At 37.0% G+C, this 15,902-nt stretch overlaps 1 protein-coding gene across 1 annotated transcript in view; it reads left to right on the top strand.

Annotated features, from left to right (window-relative positions):
- SMCHD1 (structural maintenance of chromosomes flexible hinge domain containing 1) overlaps positions 1-15,902 on the top strand; it is an 83,747-nt gene that overhangs the window by 63,126 nt on the left and 4,719 nt on the right. The window contains exons 35-44 of the mRNA XM_035563999.2: positions 149-236; positions 632-763; positions 5,363-5,512; positions 9,206-9,332; positions 9,497-9,616; positions 10,786-10,871; positions 11,932-12,054; positions 12,326-12,516; positions 13,040-13,149; positions 14,544-14,614. Of these exons, the coding sequence (XP_035419892.1) occupies positions 149-236; positions 632-763; positions 5,363-5,512; positions 9,206-9,332; positions 9,497-9,616; positions 10,786-10,871; positions 11,932-12,054; positions 12,326-12,516; positions 13,040-13,149; positions 14,544-14,614 (1,198 nt within the window). The remainder of the gene's footprint in view (positions 1-148; positions 237-631; positions 764-5,362; positions 5,513-9,205; positions 9,333-9,496; positions 9,617-10,785; positions 10,872-11,931; positions 12,055-12,325; positions 12,517-13,039; positions 13,150-14,543; positions 14,615-15,902) is intronic.

Genomic DNA, 15,902 nt, shown 5'->3' with positions numbered 1-15,902 from the left:
GGAGGAGTATTAAAATCGGTCATACATTAATAGAACTCTTATCTAGTTAGGAGGACTACTCAGAATTTCAATTGCTTGCATACTTACATACTTGTCACTTCAATATTTACTTGGTTTTGGTTGTGTTTTGTTTTTTGATTACTTTTAGGGATAAAGTGATTCCAGAGAGAGTGGGCACTTACAATATACAGTTTACTTTTGCAATGGATAAGACAAACATGCTCAGCAGTGACCAGGTATGAAAGTATAATTAATTACACATAGCCAAGAACATGTAATACAGATCTGGGAGAAATACTGTGATACTTTGTAGATACAGAATGCAAATGCTTTCAGTTGTGAGTTATGCAAAAAAAATTATACTTTTATTTTGAAATAGTGATTGATATCAAACTGATTATCAAAACAAAATTACAATAGCTTTTATAAGTAATCAGAAATAAAACTCCGTAATTTTTAAGCTAGTACTGCTGCTTTTTGGCCATCCTAAATTTATTTCTGTCAGTAAATTTCACATGCTTTTGCATCGGTATTTTTTTAGCAACTAATGTGTGCAGGTGAATTGTGAATTATATCAGACTTTTCTTTGTTTTGTTTTGTTTTATGTTATTCTTTTTCCCTTTTCTGCTAGATTGTAGTTGAAGTTGTACCTAATGACCCAGTACGCTTGTTACCTGATTCTTTACCAGCTACTCCAGCCGTTTCCAATGTCCGAACTGTTACTAGCCGTACACTGGTCAAGGATTTACACCTCCATGTAATGGTAACTATACTTTAATACAAAATCATAATTAGAGAAATGTGACTCCTCAAAACGTGTGAAGTTTTGCTGTAAGGCATTGCTATTCTCTTATGTTTTAATATATAAACGAATATGGTTAAAGCCATTAAATGTATTTTGTATTTTAAACATTTGAAAACGAATCTAAAAGTAGTTTTCATAGATTTAAATAAAAATATTTTTAAAATTTCTTAATCTGGTGACAACAGACATGGAGAATGCTGAGGTACTCAAAATTTTTTTTGCCTCAGTCTTCACTGGCTTCACTCTTCCCACATCTCTCAAGTCCCTTAGGTCGTGAACCTCAAGGCAGGGACTCAAGTAACAAAGTCCCTTCCTCTGTGAGTGAAGATGAGGTTTGAGACTACCTCATCAACCTGAATATACAGAAGTCTATGGGACTCCATGAGATGCATCCAAGGCCCTGAGGGAACTGGCTGATGTAGTTGCCAAACCACTCTCCATCGTATTTGAAAGGCCATGGCAGTCAGGTGAAGACCCCAATAGATGAAAAAAGGGAAGCATAACACCCATTTTTAAAAAGGATTGAAAGGAAAACGCTGGGAGCTACAGATCAGTCAGCCTCACCTCTATGTCCCTGAAGATCATGGAACAGATATCCTCCTTGAAGCTGTGTTAAGGCATTATGGAAGACATGGAGGGGATATGAGACAGCCAGCATGGCTTCACAAAGAGCAAATTGTGCCTGACCAATCTAGTGGCCTTCTGTGATGGAGTGACTTCATCAGTGGACAAAGGAAAAGCAACTGATGTCATCTAAGTGGACTTCTGTAAGACCTTGAACACAGTCCCACACAACATCCTTGTCTCAGAATTGGAGACAGATGGATTTGAAGGGTGGACTATTCAGTGGATAAGAAATCATCTGGATTGCTGCATCCAAAGAGTTGTGGTCAAGTATCTCAATGTCCAGTGATGAGTGGTGTCCTTCAGGGGTCTGTATTGGGACTGATACTGTTTAATATCTTTATCAGTGACATAGACAGTGGCATTGAATGTACCCTCAGTAGGTTTGCAGGCAACGCCAAGCTGAAGCTGATGTTTCAGAGGGAAGGAATGCCATCCACAGGGACCTTGACGGGCTTGAGAGCTAGGCATATGCAAACTTCATGAAGTTCAACAAGGTCAAGTGCAAGGTCCTGCACCTGGTTTGGGGCAATACCAAATATCGGTGTGGACTGGGGGATGAATGGATTGAGAGCAGGCTTGCAGAGAAAGACTTCAGGGGTACTGGTGGATGAAAAATTGGAATAGAGTTGGCAGTGTGTGCTTGCAGCCCAGAAAGTGAATCATATCCTGGGCTGCATCAAAAAATGTGTGACCAGCAGGTTGAGGGGGGTGATCCTGCCTCTCTACTCCGCTCTTATGAGAACCACACCTAGAAGAGTCCTGCATCCAGGTCAGGGGCCCCCAGCACAAGAAGGATATCTGACTTGCTGTCAGGTATCTCAGTTGAAGTCCATTTCTTGCTGCAGGAAAAAAATGTCACAAGAATAAATTCTAGTGGGAAAACCCTGGAAAGGAACTTCTACTGTATATATTATTTTTGTTCGGGAGACAGTTTCTCATAGAATCTTCCATAACAAAATCAGGTTTCCTGAACTTCAAACATTCATATGTATATCTGGAGATTGCTTACCAGTTACCATCATTGACAAAACAGGCTCAACCTGGGAAAAATTAATTTATTGCCAGTTAGGATAGGTTTGGGTAGTGAGAAACAAAGACAAAACAATTAAAACACCTCATCTGCCCTTTCCCAGGCTCAGCTTCACTCCTGACTCTTATGTCTCCCTTCCCAGAGGAGCACGGGGTTGGGGAATGGGGGTTAACAGTCAGTTCGTCACAGCTCCTCCCTGTCGCTCCTTCCTCCTCACTCCGTTCTGCTGCTCCAGTGTGGGTCCTCCATAGGCTGCAGCCCTTCAGGGAAAATCTGCTCCTGTGTAGGCTCTCCATGGACCACTCTTCCACACAGACACCTGCTCTGGTGTAGTGTCCTCCACTGGCTGCAGTGTGGATACGTGCTCTACCACAGTCCTCTTCACAGGCTTCAGGGAAATACCTCCTCCTGTGTGGTCTCTCCACGGGCTGCAGGGGAACTTCAGCTCTAGCACCCGGACCACTTCCTCCCCTTCCTTCTCTGGCCTGCAGTGGGGCCATTGGAGACAATTGGAACCGACTGAGTCTGGCACGGGGCAGCCCTGGCCTCACTTCACAGGAGCCTTTCTGCAGCCCCTCTGCTGCCAGAACCTTGCGTGTACACCCAATACAAGGGGAACCGGAAGTTTTAATTAAGTCTCAAGGCTGTATCATTGGCCTCAGTGAGACATGGTGGCACAACTTACATGCCTGGAGTGCTCTGATAAATGGTTACAGGCTCTACAGGCAGGAAAGGAGGGGAGGCGAGGAAGTCCTGTACACTAGGGAATGCCTTGACTGCATTGAGCTAGGCAATGGCAATGAAAAGGTTGAGTGTCTCTGAGTAAAAGCCAGGGGAAAGGCCGATAAAGTTGATATTATGATGGGTGTCTGTTATAGACCACCCAAACTGGATGAAGAGGTAGATGAAATATTTTGCAGACAGCTAGGAGAGGTCTCACAATCGCTAGCACTTGACCTGTTGTTTGCAAACAGGGAAGGGCTTGTGGGTGATGTGGTGGTTGGAGGTTGCCTTGGGTACAGCGATCATGAAATGATAGGTGGTGAAGTAAAGAAGGTGGTTAGCAGAACTGCCACCTTGGATTTCCAGAGGGCAGACATTAGCCTAGTTAGAGACCTGGTTGATAGTCTGTTAGGAGGTGGTTCTGAAAGGTGAAGGAGTCTCAGAAGGCTGGACCTTCTTCAAGAATGAAATCCTAAAGGTGCAGGAGCAGGCCATCCCAGTTCACCAAAAGTTGAGCTGGCAGGGGAGAAGACCAGCCTGGCTGAGCAGAGAGCTTCTTCAGGAACTCTGGAAGAGAAAAGGAATTTAGGAGTTCTGGGAGAGGGGGCAGGCAATTCTGGAGAACTGTCATCATAGAGTTGTCATCTAGCTGTGCAGGCCCAAAGCCCAACTGAAACTCAATTTGGCTAGTGTAGTAAAATAATTAAAAAATGCTTTTATGAATACATCAACAGCAAAAGGATGATTAAGGAGAATCTCCATCCTTTATTGGATGTGAGAGGAAATGTGAGGAAGTTATGAAAAGTGATGAAAGGTGAGGATAAGGCTGAGGTACTTTCTTGCCTCAGTCTTTATTGGTAAGGCCAGTTGTTCTCAGGACGCCCAGCCCCCTGAATTGGAAGATGGTGACAGGGAGGAAGATGAAGCCAGTGTAATCCAATGGGAAGCTGAGTGGCCTCCTCACTGTTCTGAATATTCGTAAATTTATGGGGCTGAATTGGTTTCATCGAAGGGTACTGAAGGAGCCGGCAGAAGCACTCACCAAGTCACTTTTAATAATCTGTCAGTAGTCCTGGCTAACCAGGGAGGTCACATTTGCCTAGAGGTTAGCGAATGTAACTCCAATCTACAAGAAGGACAGGAAGATGGATCCAGGGAATTACAGGCCTGTCAGTCTGACCTTGGTCCTGGGGAAGGTTATGGGGCACCTTCAGTGCCATCACACAGCATATATGGGATAATCAACTGATCAGTAGTAGCCAGTATGGGTTTATGAACGGCAGGTCCTGCCTGACTAACCTGATCAACTTTATTACAAGATGATCTGCTTAGTAGATGAGGGAAAGGCTGTGAATGTCATTTACCTCAATTTTATTGAAGCACTTGACACAGTCTCCCATGGTATTTTCCTGGAGAAACTGGCTGCTCATGGCTTGGACAGGTGTACAGTTCACTGGGTGAAGAGATGGCTGGCAGGTTCAAAGTACGAAAAGTATGTGGGGTGCTGGTTGACAGCCAGCTGAACATGAGACAGCAATGGCCGAGAAGGCCGATGGCATCCTGGCATACATCAGAAGAAGTGTGGCTAGCAAGCCTAGGGAAGTGATTGTCCCGTTTGTATGTGGCACTGGCGAGACTGCACCTCAAGTACTGTGTTCATTTTTTGGCCCTTCACTGCAAGAAGGATATTGAGTTGCTTGAATGTGTGTAGATGAGGGCAACAAAGCTGGTGAAGGGACTAGAAAACAAGACTTAGGAGCAGCTGAGAGAACTGGGGTTGTTTAGTGTGGAGAAGAGGAGCCTCATTGCTCTCTATAGCTACATGAAAGGAGATTGCAGCAAGGAGGATGTAGGTCTCTTAGGATGAAAGGAAGCAGTCTCAAGTTGTCAAGGGGAGGTTTGGTTTGGACATTAGAAAGAGTTTCTTCAAGGAGAGGTTGGTTAAACATTGGAACAAGCTGCCCAGGGAGGTGATGGAGTCCTCATCCTTAGAGGTATTTAAGAGAGGTGTGGACATGGCACTAATGGAAATGGTTTAATGATGGGACTCTGTAGGTCAGGTTGATGCTTGGACTTGATGATCTTGAATGTCTTTTCAACCTAGATGATTCTATAAATGACTTATTTTAGTTCCTGTTCATTCTCCAATCTAACTTTTCTGTCTGTTTCACTTACAGGATGAATACAACAACCGCACTGGAATTGACTTAGTTGGCAGAATAATAGCAAAAATTAAGAGCCCCAGTGAAGATGATACAGAGGTTCCACAGTTTCAAGGGAAAGTCAGTGCAGTTGAGTTCCCATTTGACAGGGGATCAGCTGAAATTGTAAGTGTGACTGGAATACTCAGTTCCATGAGCAACAGATCTAATGAAGTACATTCTTCTACAGTTTCAGAGTTGATCTTACACCTAGCCATGGTTTGTGGAGGCTTAGCATATATTGTAGCATATCTTAATGGTACGTAGTTAAATTATTTCTTCGCTATTTGGTTGCTGATTCTCAGAAAATGTAGAGGAGTCGTTCGTTAAAGCGATTATTCTTGCAAACTGAGGGAAGTTTACATTCAAAAACTCAATTAGGGTCTATGATATGCAGGATGATCCAGATTAAGTCTTTTCTTCATTTAAATTTCATATGTAAATAACACTTCACTAATTTGGAATTCAGTATTTACTATTAGTAGTATTTCTTTTTTTTCTTTTTTCTTTTTTTTAGTAATACTCTCTGGTTTTAAAATCTTATGATCATTTAATCTGACCTCCCTATATATATGTAATTAAATTTTACCCAATTCTCTTTATATTTTGTTAAGCTAAGTGGTCTTGTATATACTTTGCAGAAAGGCATCCTATTCTCATTTGAAGAATGAAAGATAAAACTTTACCACTTCATTTTAGTAATTAGTGACCTTGACTGTTAAAAATGCTTTATATCAGTTTGAATCTGTGTAGTGTCTGTTTTGTTGCAAACTTTTAGCTAAAGAGCTTTTTTGTGCCACTGAAAGTACCGTACACTGTCGTCGTGCCATCCCAGTCACTTTATTCAGCAAATACAGATTGGTTTTTGAAAACCTATGAATTGTAACAGTTGTTACAAAGTGTAGTATAAAAGACACAAGTTAAAACATGCATGTGCACAAAATCAGAAACTGTTCAAAACAGATCAGAAACTGTTTAAAATGGATCAGAAAAAAATGAGTATAGAGCCACACTTTTGTTCTAAGTAGAATGCTCACAGCTTACAGAGAATGTTAGTCATTAGAACTATTCACGTGGTAAAATAGGTACATAGAGATTTGCCTCTTTTTTTTTTGTTTGTTTGTTTTTTAGGTAGCTGAAGTACCACATAAGAATTTTAGAGCAAAAATATACCCCTGCTTTATTTGGCTCCTCTTGTTGTCATATGTTTTACCAGCCTGTAGTCCTAGGAAATTTTGAAACAGTTTGAAGGCATACTGAAGGAAAATCCAACTTTTAAAAGAAATTTTCTCAATCACTTTTTCTACCTTGTTCATTGGGAGCAACTTCCCAGCAGATTGGCATGGAAGCAGACTGCCTTAGCAACAAATACAAAACCTCCCATTATATCTTGGAAATGAACACAATAAAACCCCAGTAGAATCTCTGAAATCTATAGATCCTACCTACAAATTTCTTCATCTTGTATTATATTCAGTACATCAACTGTTTTTGTGAAACTATGTAGACGAAACTTAGTGACGTGGCATAATTAATTGTCTGTTGATAACAATCAAGGACAGAAACATCTAGTTAATGTGGGTAAACAGTGTTCACTGATCAAGGACAGAAACATCTAGTTAGTATGGGTAAACAATTTTCACTGAACAAGTTGATCAAACACGTCTACTTTGATCTGTAAGGAAAAGTGACAAAACATATATGGAAAAAAGGCTAGAAAAAAAATAAAAAACATGGACTGAATGGAAGTATTGAATAAAATTAATGTATTAATTGATTTATGGTGCATTCCAAGTTTCACTTGTACCTCAAGTGTCTTTCAAGATTAATAAATTATTTGCTTGTCCCTCCCACTCCTTGCTTCCCCATGGTTCTTCTTTTTCTCTGATGAAAGCCTCCATGTCCTCAACCGTGTGCCAGTTACCTTTTTCTCTAAGCAATTCTCAAAGCAATTCTATTCTTGTATATATTTTTAAGGATTGCCGCATATGTTTCAGAGACAGAGAAAAGTTTTCTGTGAACACATATTTCTGGGACAGGTGGGGTGGGAAAAAATGCACAAGTATAGGTAGCGGGATTGCTGTAACCACTGATCTAACAAAACAATGCTTTTCTCCAGAGATTTTGCATCTATTATATCTATGGTAGAAATTTAAACAGATTTTTTATAACTTCATACTGGTGAGGGGAATAACAACCTTATACAGTGGACTCCACCAGTTCAGATAAAATTACAGGATATTTTTTCAGACTCCTTACTGATACAGAAATCGGCAATTTCTTATCTCCATATACAAGTAACCTGCTGCTGTTGAGCCGTTGTGGCATAAATACACCACTCTTGCTTCAGTGTCTCATCTAACAACCTGTGTAACGGGGAACAGGGTATTATTTGTTTGTTAGTTGAGCTTTTTTATAAGCAGATGCTTTTTCTTTCTAGTTAGATATTCCTGAGTGGGTTTGTTTTTTTGTTGGGTGTTCTGCTGCCTCATTACTGTGATCTGATGAGATCCTACTGCTTTTAGTAGTAGCTTCTGTTTGTCGCCCTCCCCTTGGCAGTAATTCCATTTCAGTGAATCTCATCTCTCTTCTCTTCAGGCAGTTTTCAGTTCTCTGCTTTGCACTGAGTTCTCTGACTTCAGGCAACTCACAAAGCTCATGCAGAAAGGATTTGTTGGTTGTGATTTAATGTACATTTCATATGACTAGTAAATGGAGGGGGATGGGAAAAAATAGTGTTTTTTTCAAATACCTTGAAATTGTCACATCTTGTTTAGGACTACAGTCATGTGCAATTAGCATCAATGTAATGAAGGTGATGATCTGACATGTTTGCCCCTAAGTTGAGGATCATGAATGCTAAACTTGTTTAATGAAGGAAAATGTTTAGATTTCTGTTAGCATAAATTGTCAAAGGAAAAGGTATTTCCACTGCAGACTTATCCTGACTAAATATGTAGCTGCAATATTTTTTGAAAGCCATGAAGACTATCTTTGAAGGTTATATATCTATCTCTTCTTTTAGGCTGCAACCACCTCTCTTGATTTGGCCAGTTGAGTAGCAATTTCTACACGTTAAAGGTGGAAACATGAGTTTTATTATAAACATTATTCATTTTATGCATGATACCTTTCCCAAAGTAACAGCACATTTAGATATTACCTGTACTAATTTTATTTCTGTTTACCATTCTTTATGGTTTTATAATATTTTCTGTGTTTGTAAAGAAAGGAGGGTTTTATTTCTTGTTTTATATATATATATGTAAAAGAAACTTCTGAGAAATGGGATGTTCTTGTCAGTTTCTAGATATATATTTTTCATTCATTTGGGACGTGCTGTCTACTTCCATGAACAGCAGTAACTTTTAACTCAGCACTGGGAATAGATTGCTTTTTCTTCCCTGTGATTATGCATTTGGTCCTTCTTTTTAATGTTTGCATTTGTTCACATGCTGTATGAAGTACACCTGAGAGAATCTTGCCTGTGGGATGGTGCAGAAAATACTTTTTCTGAGCATGTCTCTCAAATAAAATACATAGCTAAAAAAATAATAGGACTTTATAAACAGGTAAAATAATCTTCATTCTTAAATAACAAAATACTTAGTGGTAAATCTTCAAATTTTACTTCCTTTTATTAGGTAGAAAAGGACATTTCCAAACTGATATTTAAAACTAGGAGTAGTATCATACATATGTTACGTGTTAAGTAATTTTATAAGACGTAGTATTTGAGCATTGTCTTATTTTATTTTGTGTGTTACCTCAGGTGTGAACATAAACTTATGTTTGCTTGTTTGTTTGTTTTTCAATTAGAATCTAGTGCTGGCTGAAAACAGTCCTGGAAGAGATAGCACTGAATATATTCTTGTGTTTGAGCCAGATCTGCCAGCTTTGAGAAAGCCTTTGGAGCCATACCGTCTGTCATTTATGTTTTACAATGGTATGTTTCAATTACTTTAAAATGCTTTCTTGTCTTTAGAAGCAGCTATGCTTGGGTCCATAATACTACTTTGAAACTGTGTAATGGCCTAACAGATTTTTGCTGATGTTTAAATAAACTGTGTTAGTGTATTTCTTTCTAAAAATATGTGTTTCTTCATGTAGATTACAAGAAGCAGCAACAGATGGCAACACTTACAAGGGAAAGAGACCAATTATCTCAGTCCATAGGTGTTTACAGAAATTGGTTTGATACTACTAATCAGCTTGTAACCGAAATGAGATGTAAGTTCAATCAAATATATACATCTATTTCCTGGGACTTTTTCTTTTCCATTTAACAATTTTGTCAGTGTAGGGAGGAGGAGAAAGATCAGCATTAAAGTCATGAGATACATTAATTAGAGGGGAGTGAAATGATTATATCTTTGCATTAGCAGAGAAGCCTCTAGTTATTTGGATGGACCCTACCTGATTTGAGGTAGTTTTTTTTTTGTCAGAATTGTCAAAAGAGGAATAAAACATTTAAGTTGGTAGTCTGATCCCTTTTATCCATGACTGCCTTGCACTCCCATCTTTACAATGGATGTGTGAATGCTCATTCATCTGGAATTCAAGAGTTGTTACCTAAAATTATTTTATGAAATTAACTATAGATAATCCTCTTTCAGAAAAGTCATTCTTACATTTTTGTTACTTCCCCCCCACATTTCACCCTTTGTACATTATTCAAAAGTATTGTGTAGATACTTTTTCTGTACATTCTTCAGCAAATGTAATACTTTATAAAGTCTGTTAAATGGTAGAGCAGTGTGAAGGCAGCAGTTGCTTATGGAAGTGGGAGAGAAGGAGGAGGAAACAGTTTCTTTGCACTATATTTTGAATCATCCTGCCTATAGATCAGAAGGTTTGTTTTAATAGATGTATTTTGAATTTTTTGTTGTAAGTAATCACTAAAAGTAAATGCATGCTGGAGTTAGAAGCTGTTTCTTCTAATTTTACCACAGGTCTACATTTCTCTAACTTGCCCACTGCATGTTCCCATTATGGATGCAAATTCCTGAATTTCAATATAAGAGGCAAAAAGTTTTGCTTCATGTTTTCAGAATTATGCATATCTCTAGATAGTAAATTAAAGAACAGTTATATGTTTTATGCTTAAAAATATTTTCAAATACGGATAAAACTGATTGAATAGGGACAGCAGGAAACAATTCACTTGATGAAATATTTGTTTTCAAAGCTGAAGGAGATGTTAGCTGCTGAAATTGCTTATGAGATGGACAAATCACAAAACTTTTGTGGACAAATCCTGGTATTTTGTGCTAATATTTTGAGGAGTAGATACCATCAACTGTGGGTGACATGATTCTGAAAAGTTGACGAAATTCTGCAATAAATGTTCCCTTACTTTCTGATATATCCTTATTCTCTGTTGATTTTATTGGTTTCAGGTCAGGTTAAAGAAGCTGAAACAAGAGAAACTCACCTGAAGAATGAACTGAAAAAACAGCAGATTGAATTACCACAGACAAACACAGTATGGCGTATTTCTTACTAAACTCCATAACATCTTAAAATAAATGTAAATCTTAATATGAAGTTGGCATTATTTTATAACATTATTGAATCACACTAGTATATACACAAGCACCTGTTAACAAAACCCTGAAAATTTAAACCATGAGGAAAATGTATGGATCGGTGCCAAACTTTATTTTATTTTATTATTTTTATTATTTTTATTTATTTTTATTTTATTTTTATTTTATTTTATTTTTGGTAGTATAAGTATCTCTTAAAGTAACTGCTATGTCATTTTATGTCCTGATCTTGTTTTTGCCTTTCTGTTAAGGTTAGTGGCTTAGTGATAGTACTAGTTTTAATAATGTTTTCTTAAAGGTTGATCAATTTATTGGATATATTCTGTTATAAATAGATCAAATGAAAACGCTTCTTTTTCAGTGAATAGAGCATTTCATATGCTACTGCAAAAGCTGATAAAAGAGTAGGTTTGTAAGATTAAAGGCAATGTATTCCATTACTGATTTCCCATAAAGATCCAATTACATTTTAAAGAAAGCTTGTAAGTTTTCAAACTACTCATGTTTTGAAAAAAATAATAGGTAAATTATCCCTTATCTTTAGATCAAATAAGAATATGCTACAGCCATTAATCACAAATCAGTAAAACTTAAATTATACAGCTTTTGTAACCACAGTACCTAAGTTCCTCCTGCTGGCTAAATTTTTCAGGCATAGTCCCCTCCTAAAATGGTTTCTTCTTGTACATTCACGGTTACCTCTTCCTGCTGGTTAAAACTTTCTATAGTTTTGGCTCTATTGAAGCTCCAGTAGCTCTTTGTGAAAAGCGCTTTTCTTTAAAAAAAACAAAAAAAAAAAGTAAAAAAAGCTTATAGTCATAATTGCAGTGTCTCCTTTTACTCTCCCCTGAGATTATATGCAGTGTCCCCCTATATATTTACAGTCTTTTTCAGATTACTGAATGCTTTTGTTCAGAACTTGATAGACAACAAGTAATTGTTTCTGCAACTTGTCCCATCAATAAATGCTTGCTAACTTCAAATTTCAATTCTCAGCTTCAGTATGTGGATTCTCTTATAAAACAAAAGATGTTGGATCAAGAAGGAATAATGAAACAGCCAAGGCGAACTTGTACCCTCCCAAACTATCCAAAAGGCAACCAAGATATTTTAGGGAAGGTGAGTTTTCTCCCATAGAGCCTTCAAATGAGTTCTGTTAATTCTAGGAAGTGGTAGCAATGAAAAATTAGCCAACTGAATATCCTAGTAATTCTTGATGAGTGTTAAGAAAATGATAGCATTCTCATCCTGTCCGATGACCAGCTCTTTTAACAGAGCCATCAACAGGGGAATTAAATGTCTGACTGAATTTGCAGTAGGATTGTGATTAGTATGCAAAGGGGATGTGGTCTTGGCTTCTGTTCTGAGTGTTCTAACTTCTATGGCACAGATTGCACATTTAGCACAAATTGAGGATAATGAAGCAGCAAAAGTTATCTCTTGGCATTTGGCCAGCGACATGGACTGTGTAGTCACATTGACTACTGAAGCAGCTCGCAGTATTTTTGATGAAACTCAAGGTCGTCAACAAGTGCTACCCCTTGATTCTATTTACAAGAGGACACTCCCTGATTGGAACAGGTAGAGAAAAAAACAATGAAACTTCTGCATTTGTATAACATACTTTTAACACGTATATAATATTTTTTCTCTAGCTTCTTTTAAAATTTCACTCTTATTAAAGATTCAAAGTCTAAAAATTTCCAACTTTGTAATATTAAGAATAGTGATGTCACTTGAAATGTTAGCTGAAATCCTAGCTTTATATATTTAATTAACTAAACACTGTTCTTTATTTAATACAATATTTACAAGGTCCAAATTCTCAATTGTATTTTTTTTTTTTAAAATTGCCCATAAAATTAATCACATGAAATTGTTGGATACATGTGTCATTAAAAATCAGTGTTCCACCCAAACATCCTTAATTTAAATGGTATCTTAATGTTGGGATCATTTATCTTCTACTGTGGAAGTGTTAAGATGCATTCAGTTCAGTTTTAGATCTGACTAGATTGTCAGAAGTAATAATGAAATAAGGACAATTATTTATTTATTTATTTATTTATTTTCTTCTCTCTCATTCTTCCCTTTCTTTAACTAGGCCTTTACCTCACTTAAGAAATGGAAAAATCTGCTTCAAACCTGTTGGAAATCCTGTATTTGCCAGAGATCTGTTAACGTTTCCAGATAACGTAGAGCACTGTCAAACAGGTAAATGATATTAAAGAAACTGTTAGTAATTGTTTTCTTTTTTAATAGATGAGATAGAGAAAAATCACAAATCAAAACTCGCTCAATTAATTTTCATTAAGACGTTTGCAAATACCAGTGTATGTTCTTTGAGGTCTGCAGGTGTAACGGGGATGACAATCAGTATGAAGTACTTGCAGACAAAAACTGTGAAAATTTCAGCAATGACCACTGTATAATTACTGCAGCCCTTTCTAATTCCCAAGTGCATGCAAGCAGAAGCTGACCACCATAATATTCGTTTTACAGAAAAACCACTTATTACAGAAATGACCATTTTTTAGACTTTTTTTTTTCCAGTCTTACCCCTCTCAAAAATGTGTAATGCATAGATTCGTAATATACACTCAGACCAAGCTGTAACTGACTTTATTTGTTGTGCTTAAATATTTAGAGTAAGAGTAAGCTTTCAGTTTTTATGTAGATTTCGATTTAGGGAACCAGCATCCCTCTGCCCTTTCTAACAGCATAGGAGTACCTACCTTACACTCCTTTGCTTATATTAAGTAGGTCTACTCCTTCATATCAAGCGTTGTAATCTGTAATTAGTTCAATAAGTTTTCTATTTTACTTCACAGCTTCCCAGTATGAAAATATTCCTGTCTATTGTTAATTAAAAATATGTATATCCAAAAAAAAAAGTTCATTTTCAGGATGTTAGATGCTGTCAGAGATTTTACTTATAAATTCTTCTTTGTGTCCCCCATTAGCAGATAAGCTACTACTTTTCTGGAGAAATTTAGAAACCATGTAGCTTGACACATCTCATGCAAGGCTATATCAAGTTAAATTTTGTATAGAGCAGTCTTTTATTAGCAGAAGGTCTTAAGATCAGATCAGTTGGATAAACCTGTGAATGTTTTTTTCCTTAATAATCCAGTGAATATTAAGAAACCAAAAACTCCATTTAAGGAGGACTAAAAATGTTATTTGTCATTTCCTAAAACTTGGGATTTTATTATCTATGTCTTTATAAATGTAAATATAAGATATCAGAGTGTTGTGGTGGAAAACACTGTCAATTATGCCATAAGGCAATTAAACGTACTAAGTTATTTTACGAATTCTTTACTGAAAGCAAAAGGTTGCATGTTTATATTATATTAGAATAAAATTTCGTTGGAAAAGGTAATGCATATGTTATTTCCCTTGCACTTACCTGAAAAGCTGTAATAATCACAGAATGGTTTGGGTTGGAAGAGACCTTAAAGATCATCTAATTCCAACTCCCCTGCCATGAGCAGGAATACCTACCACTAGACCAGGTTGCTCAAATGATGCCCCAGAATTAATTTTTCAAAACTTAAGTTATTTTGTTGTAGAGAAATTTCACAGCTCAAAAAACTGTTTTCCAGTGTTTGGGATGCTCTTGGGTGACACCATCATTATAGATAACTTGGATGCTGCAAACCATTACAGAAAAGAGGTATGCTTCAGTTATTCTTGATATTTTTTTTAAACAAACATATTACATGGCTACATATTCAATACATTATAAACACTGAGTGGTTACTTGCTAAGTTTAATGACACTTCAATTATAAGTGTGCTTAATGTCCGTAAGTCAATTATGATGCCCTACAGTGAATGGAATTATCTTTATTGGCACTGACAAAATTACCTCCATTTCAAAAATTCCATTATGTGAATGTTGACATGAAGCATGGAACCATGTTTTTAGAGACAAACATTTGTAGTTTTGCTGTTAGTGTTAAATGTAAGTTCTCCTGGACTTCCCTGGTCCCTGAATTTGTAATGAAACAAGTCTGCGCCTCAGATCATGAAATCGTGATGGCTGTGAGATCGTGACTCATGAAGTTTCAAACCCACTAAAATGACCAAGATCTTGATGTGAAACTTAGTAGACCTTTTTCTGAGCCATTTTAGTTTAGTTTAATGGGACAGATTTCAGCAGACGAGTGTCTGAGGTAGTCCTGACATTGGGCACTTTCTGTTACAGCTCATGTAACAGAAAGTTGTTTTTTTTTTTTCCCTCTTCAGAAGTATAAGAATTTACACTGTGAGAACAGTGATTTAAACCTTTTGTAACATCTAAAATGGGTTGCCTGTTCCATCTTTTTTTTTTTTTAACAGTGCAGCACAGGTTTCCTTCTATGTATTATGATCATGCCTGATAAGCTCTTCTGCACTGATTCTATTCCCTTCTTATTGGCTATTGCTAACTAATAACTTGAGAACAAAGAACGTCTTAAATGTTTCCATAGAGCTTTTCAGAAATATGGTTACAGTCACAGGAAAAAACAGGTGATTGACTTATGAATATTCTAATTTTCATCATGTTATAACCACTTCACTGTTCATCAAGTGAGATGATAGCTACCATTATATATAGCTGCCATTTTTCAACTGAGAAGCACAGCTATGAGTTTCTTTTATCAAAAATTTTATTTTTCTACTGCAAAAGAGACAGGAGAGTCAGATCTAGACTGATCAGTGTCAGGAGACTGATCATCTGTATCTGTTCAAGAAAAGGAGTTTGTATATGCAGTCATTTCTCAAAATGAGGTCTGGGTCATTTCATTTGGTCTGGTTGTCACCCCATTGGTTTCAGTCACCCTCACGCATCACAGATAATATACGTAAACTTTTATTGAACATGCTATCAGAAGTAAATCCCTTAGATTTCAGATGCTTTTAATGTCACGCATTTAAAAAAAAAAAAAAGTGCTGACTTTTTTTTTTTTACCAACACTA

The sequence above is a fragment of the Cygnus atratus genome, chromosome 2, assembly GCF_013377495.2.
Source record: "Cygnus atratus isolate AKBS03 ecotype Queensland, Australia chromosome 2, CAtr_DNAZoo_HiC_assembly, whole genome shotgun sequence".
NCBI lineage: Eukaryota > Metazoa > Chordata > Aves > Anseriformes > Anatidae > Cygnus > Cygnus atratus.
The sequence above is the reverse complement of the archived record's forward strand: the minus strand, read 5'-3'. Positions and strand labels throughout refer to the sequence as shown.